Consider the following 6,339-nt stretch of genomic DNA (forward strand, 5'->3'; position numbering starts at 1 on the left):
ATTAAACATAGCCCACAAAATTATACATGATTATTATACATAGCCCAAAATATCAAGATGATCATAAAATCACTAAATAAAAAATAACAAAATCATCTAATTTTTTCATAATTATTTGACATGATGAATGTTTTTGAAGAATAATCAATATCCTCAATCAAATTTTGGTGCAATCATGATTGAGAAAAAAAGCATCTTAGAGAATATCTTTTATAGATTGTGTTTATGAAGTTTTATGAAAATGGTCCTACGAAAAGAATCAAACCCAAATTAATTCCGTTTTGTTGTTGTATTTTTGAATGGAACAATTAGAATATACACTCCTATAATGTTAATATTTTATCATGATTAAGAAAAAAGAATATCATTTTAGAGAGAATTAAGAATTAGAATTTATTTTGTTTTTTTGGGAAAAGTAAGAATTAGGGTTTTAATTGTATATGAGAATTATAAATAAAAAAACAACTATAACTAATTAGAAATATGATGAAGTTTGATCAAAATAAAAGTTAGAGTTTATTTTGATTTTGATTAAGAAGAAGAATTTAAGTTTAATTGCTAGTATAAATTAAGACGTGTTTGGATTTTCATTTTAACTTAAATTTTTTGGGTTATGGTTAATATATGTGTGGGCTATATTTAAGAGAAGCCTTTATTTTTTGAATTTTGGTTGAGCCTATAATCGGTAGTAAATGAGGTAAAATCCTGACTTCCGATTGTACAATGGCTCTCTTTGCAAATATTCAACCATATTCGGTAGTCAAAATAGTTCACATAACTACCGAATGCAGAGTAGCCCAAAATGAGATTTTACAAAAACCCTTCTTCTTTTTTTTTGAATTTTGGTGAACCTATAATCAATAGTAAATGAATTTATCATTAACTTCCGATTAATAGTAGCCCCAAATACGCATTTAGCAAAAATTCATATCAATCGGTAGTCTCTGTGCGTTTCTTAACTACCGATTTACTCTCAACAATCGGTTCAAAAATAACTTCCGATTACGGAAGGGCATTAACGTATTCTACTATCCTTTTGGACATCCCTTAACCTTGTCTATGGATTGGGAATAAAAAAGTCGCCCCTAATTCTTTCGGAGTCGCCCCTAAAAATGTCAGGCTTTCCAACCCTCAGATCTTCATAATTTGAGGTTCTGGCAAAAGAAGAAAAAATGGTAGTACTATATTTCTCTCAATGGACTCATGAGCTAGCTTGCTAATACGCAAAAGATTTCTTCATAATTAGAAAATTTTGCAAATGTGTGTACTACACATCAATTTTCGCAGGCCTTTCTCTAAAATATTATCTCAGGTACAAAATTTCCTACTTTGATTCTTCTGCAGAAGCACTTTTGCTTCTTCTTCTCTTTCTAGTCTTTTCTTTCACCAATCCTTTCTCTGACAGTGTTTTTAGTTTCTGGGCTTTTCGTTCTTCTGCTTTTTGTTCGAATCCGTCATCCATCTTCATAGTCGCAATACGTTTAGCTTTGTAAACCTACATTGACGGATCCAAATATAATGATATAATGTAAAGTTTATCAAAAAAGATGAATCACAAGGAGTGTAGTGAAAAAGGAAAACTCATTTTCTAATGGGGAAGACTAATTAATTGACGAGCTTATGACTTTGGACATAACTCCCTCAGAGACCAACGCAATTAGTGAAATCTTAGAATATAATAAAAGAGCGACGCAACTAGTGAAATCTTAGAATATACACTTATTCCGTACAATAGAGGTGTTGCCTTAGTAATTTCAGCAAGAACATCGTTTTCTTTGCACTCAAACTTATCCAACTGCTTCCCAACGACAGCCTCTATTTCATGAATGAGATCTACATCGATCTGCAAAAAATCATCAAAAATCACTCGGTGTGAGGACTTACAAAGATGCTAGATGAAAATTACAATGACAACCAGCCAGGTGACCAAATGTTCCTCGAGACAAAATTCTGAGCTGAACAACACTTCCACAACTAACCTGTGTGACAAAGCTCACAGCCAGCCCCCCTCTGCCTGCTCTAGCTGTACGCCCAACACGATGAACATAGTCTCTAGCATATCTGGAATAAGTTGGATCAAGTTTAGTCAAAAATTCATGTCCTGCCATTTTCCGTAACAAAACTACAGAAATTCTGAATTCTAAGGAAGTTTGCTAGTAACACTAACCTCGGAATATCATAATTTATGACAAGATCAACTGTTGGAATGTCTAAACCCCGACTAGCCACGTCTGTTGCCAGCAGAATGGGAGTCTGACCAGATTTGAATCGATGTAGTGCAGAAAGTCTTAGAGCCTGGGACTTGTGTGAATGTAATCCCACTGCTGGTTGTTCAAGTTCTTCCAGTAACAAACTAAGAAGGTGACAACTCCTGATGTAACACCAATGAACATAGAGATATCACTATATTATAAGAATAATTTCATTGCGGCAAGTAAGAATTTTATAGACCTCTCACTCTCACTCTGTGCATGTGTTTCTCAACTCCTGATAGTTTGTCAGTATTATTTGATAAAAGAAGTAGCCAATGTAGTACGACTAGCCGATCGGCCCCGGATCTGGCTGGGGACCGATCCCCGATCCTGGCAGATCCCAGCCGAGTAACTCGGCAAGTCACATACTGTGCATATTTATCCCAGATATGTGAACTGTTTGACATATAATTTGGGAATGCATGACAATCTATACCAGATCAACACTTTAAGAAAGATCCATCCATGCTTGCATTCACTAAAGAGAAACGAAATAATAAGAAAGCAGCTACTCAAACGTTCAGTCATTTCAACATAAATTCATGCATTGTAACATTGAGTTGTGCATTCATGGCAAGTGGATTTGTTTGCTAAAAATCAAGGCTATAAAAATCTTATCATCATTTTCTAACTTCTCATGCTTCCAATTAAATGAACTACCCACAGGGAAGGTGGAAAATGCGCACCCCGGTTTTAAGGGGGTGAACAAATTTGCACTCCAACCAAAATTTTTGAATTGAAGTAACAATGTAACAAGTCAAGCATCTTCTCAGTTGGCTATTGAGGCATTTGGTAACTGTAGTTGTGATTATGCTCAAGGGAAGGTCTGCTGGAGTGGGTCTGCTCTGTTGGGGTATACAAGCCTAATTAGAATCTAAAAAGATGATGGGTCAATTCTGCAAGTGTTTTGCTATACAATAATGTTTATATGCAATTGCAGCTATGATGCATATGGCAAACCACATGTAGAACAGACCTACCAAAACAAGGTAACTAAAATTCGACACTTAAGTCTGAATTCCATAGCCACATAATGATGCAATTAAGACACTAATTAAAAACAGAGAAATCACAAGCCAATAGTTAGTTTCATCTTTTAATTATCACACCAAGTAGATTGAACTTCTGACCCGAATTATTTTATTAGTAAAGATAAAATAAAAGCACTCAAAGGAGGATTTGCCTTGTGTGTGCATAAACATGCATAAATAACTTCCTAGAAATCCCATTTGTCAAAGCTAGACCTAGGTCAATGAACAACAAGTCTGGTAAACAGAGTATTAACAGTTAGGAGAAACTTCAGATGCAAAACACGTAAGAATTTTACCTGCATGTAGAAACAAATATTATGGCTGAGCGAACGCCCATGTCCTCCATTTTTGACAAAATGTGCAGCAGATAAACATCTTTCACGTTTTTCGGAACAAACACATACTGTTGTTTGAGAGATTCAACAGTCTTAAATCCCTCATACTGCTCGTAAAAGTATGCCTTGTTTGCAGAAACCTCAAGCAGTGTTTGTAAGTTTTCCGTCATTGTTGCAGAAAACAACAAAGTTTGTCTATCTTTGGGCAAGTACTGAAATATTGCACTCAGTTCCTCCTCAAAACCAACATCCAAAACTCTATCAGCCTCATCCAAAACTAGAAACTGCAGAAAAAAAATAGAACAGACGAGATAAACAAAATACGTTGCCAGCCAAATTCATACTGCGGAAACAAAATTAAAGCAGTGAATATCCTGAGATAAATCAGATATGAAAACTATAAAAGAGTTCATCAATTTACTGTAAAAGAGTTCATCAATATCTTGTTTGTGCCTTAGAATTGTGATTGAAATAGTAGACTAGTATGTTTAATGCTTATTAGTATTATTGATATTTTCATAATATCAGTATACTAACAATGTGGGCAGGGAAAAAATTATGCAACATTTTAGATTGATGCTACTTTTGCTGAGAGTGTTACTTTCACTTATTTCAATTTTCACAGTTCAGAAAAGTGAACAAGGAGAAATCCGCTGTCTTTTTGACCCCTAAATTTGTAATGAGGCCTGGATATGTCTCTACCAAATATTACTATGATGTTGATTTCCGAAGAGGTCATATTGCTATTAAGGAGTATATTCCTGCAGTAGTTGATGAATCTGGTAATTCTGTTCTGTCCCTCTGTATGAAACTTATCTCACCACTGGGTCATTGTTAGATTATATGCTCCCAAGCCCAAGGATATAAAAATCACCGAGGAGAATGATCCTAACAAACTTCTTTTAAATAAAACATCATCGTGAGAAACAGTGGTGTCTGTAAGAATGTTGCATTGGCCAATACTTTGGGCTTGGATCTGAAACACGATGAGCCACCTCGCAGGCACCAGATCTTTATGGGATAAAGGTCGGCAATTCTTCAAAAATCCTAGATGGGCATGAGGAGAGATGGTTCATTAATGTGCAGGCAATTTATATGCATGTTGTGGAAAATCAGCAATGATGCATGGAGTGCCAGTGTGTGCTGTTTAATGTTATGAAGGATGAGTATGGTCGACGGGTCGATCACTGCCACCAGGTTATACTAGAGGCATGCTGTGCTTCTACGATGATACCTGGTAAGTAAGAGAAGGCTTCACAAGCAACTATCTGATATATACTGCGAGTGGGTGTGCTGAGAAGAAAGCATGCTGCATGTTAAGATTTTCATTTTGATGTCACTTGCACTAAGACACAAGAGAACGAGTTGGGAGCAGTTTGTATGGTACATCGGCAACCCAAACAGTTCAAAGACTATACTGTGCTTAGAGCAATGTAAAGGAATATGCTACCTTGGTCTTCGAGAAGACGGATGGAATATCTGGATTCTGTTCAAGGAGGACTTTAATCCTCCCTGGTGTTGCGATCACAACATGTGGGTGTTGCATCAAAGCTTGTGCTTGAGTGATCATATCCATTCCTCCAACAACAACAGCACAGCGTAGGTGCAAGGATGCTCCAAGTGCCCTGAACTGCTCTGCCAATTGGTATCCCAGCTCCCTAGTAGGTGTTATCACCAAAGCAAACACACCATAGGGGTTTTCTGCAAGGCGGTTAAAAATAGGTAATGCAAAAGCCGCTGTCTTCCCACTACCAGTCTGAGCTAAACCTAAAACATCTTGCCCAGCAAGAATTCGAGGAATACAGTGATGTTGAACTTGCGTGGGTTTCTTCATTCCAAGCTCCTTGCATGTTCGAGTAGCCCAGTCAGCTAAACCAAGATCAGAGAAACTAAGAGTATACGATTCAGGGTCGCATGATTTTTCCACTTCTAGGGGTTCATTAGGTTGAGGATTTTCTATAACTGGGGGTGGTTTTTCGGAAACTTTTGGAGTAAACTTCTTCTTCGAGAACAACGGAGGTTGATCAACTATAGTATCTTCCTCCATAGTTGTTTTGCCTGCAAATGTTAAAGAACCAATCAACTATAAGTCTTTGTTCCTAAATTAGTAAGCCGAACCAGCCGGAGCTATGTGTTGTGCATTGGAAAAGTATAACCACAAAAAGAAAAGGTTTAAATTACCTGCGAGGGATTCATTTATAAAGAGGGATCAAAACACTAGAGAAAATTCAAAAGTAATGATTCATATAGAAAATCCCACACACACCACACACTTGGTTAAGTAGAAACTAATGAATAACTTTAGAGACGCAGAAATTACATTGGTAGTAAGTCTCCGGTAAGCAATTTCTGTCATTGTAGACATTAAAAACCAATCTGAAATATCGACTCCTACTACAGTAAGTGAGTAGGAGGGGGTATTACATTTAGAGTTCGCATATGGGGTTCACATGATAGAGAAGGAACAATCTAGAGTTAGCATTTATGTTTTTATTGGGGCATTACATTTAACATGTATTGGGGGGTATTCCAGTTAACTCAAATTCAATAACCAATCAAAAGAATAACAAGCCAAGATCAAATTCTGAGAATAAATCAAAATTATTCAGAGACATGATTCGGAACCCAGTAAAGATTGAACCTGTAACTATATCTAGTACCTACCAGAACAAAAAACCCTTAATTGTGAACTCCCCAAAAAAAAAAAAAAAAAAAAAAAAA

General features: G+C 36.3%; 1 protein-coding gene across 2 annotated transcripts in view; it reads right to left on the reverse strand.

The window, feature by feature from the left end:
* Positions 1 to 1,218: 1,218 nt before the first annotated feature.
* LOC113309150 (DEAD-box ATP-dependent RNA helicase 36-like) overlaps positions 1,219 to 6,339 on the reverse strand; it is a 6,182-nt gene continuing 1,061 nt past the window's right edge. The window contains exons 2-7 of one of the 2 annotated variants that reach the window (XM_026557569.1): positions 5,069 to 5,676; positions 3,580 to 3,902; positions 2,168 to 2,371; positions 1,980 to 2,061; positions 1,731 to 1,843; positions 1,219 to 1,495 (exon numbers count right to left, since the gene is read on the reverse strand). In XM_026557569.1, the coding sequence (XP_026413354.1) occupies positions 1,465 to 1,495; positions 1,731 to 1,843; positions 1,980 to 2,061; positions 2,168 to 2,371; positions 3,580 to 3,902; positions 5,069 to 5,665 (1,350 nt within the window). In that variant the 5' untranslated portion in view covers positions 5,666 to 5,676 and the 3' untranslated portion in view covers positions 1,219 to 1,464. The other variant, XM_026557568.1, reaches the window with a different exon arrangement.

The sequence above is a fragment of the Papaver somniferum genome, chromosome 1, assembly GCF_003573695.1.
Source record: "Papaver somniferum cultivar HN1 chromosome 1, ASM357369v1, whole genome shotgun sequence".
Classification (NCBI taxonomy): Eukaryota; Viridiplantae; Streptophyta; class Magnoliopsida; order Ranunculales; family Papaveraceae; genus Papaver; species Papaver somniferum.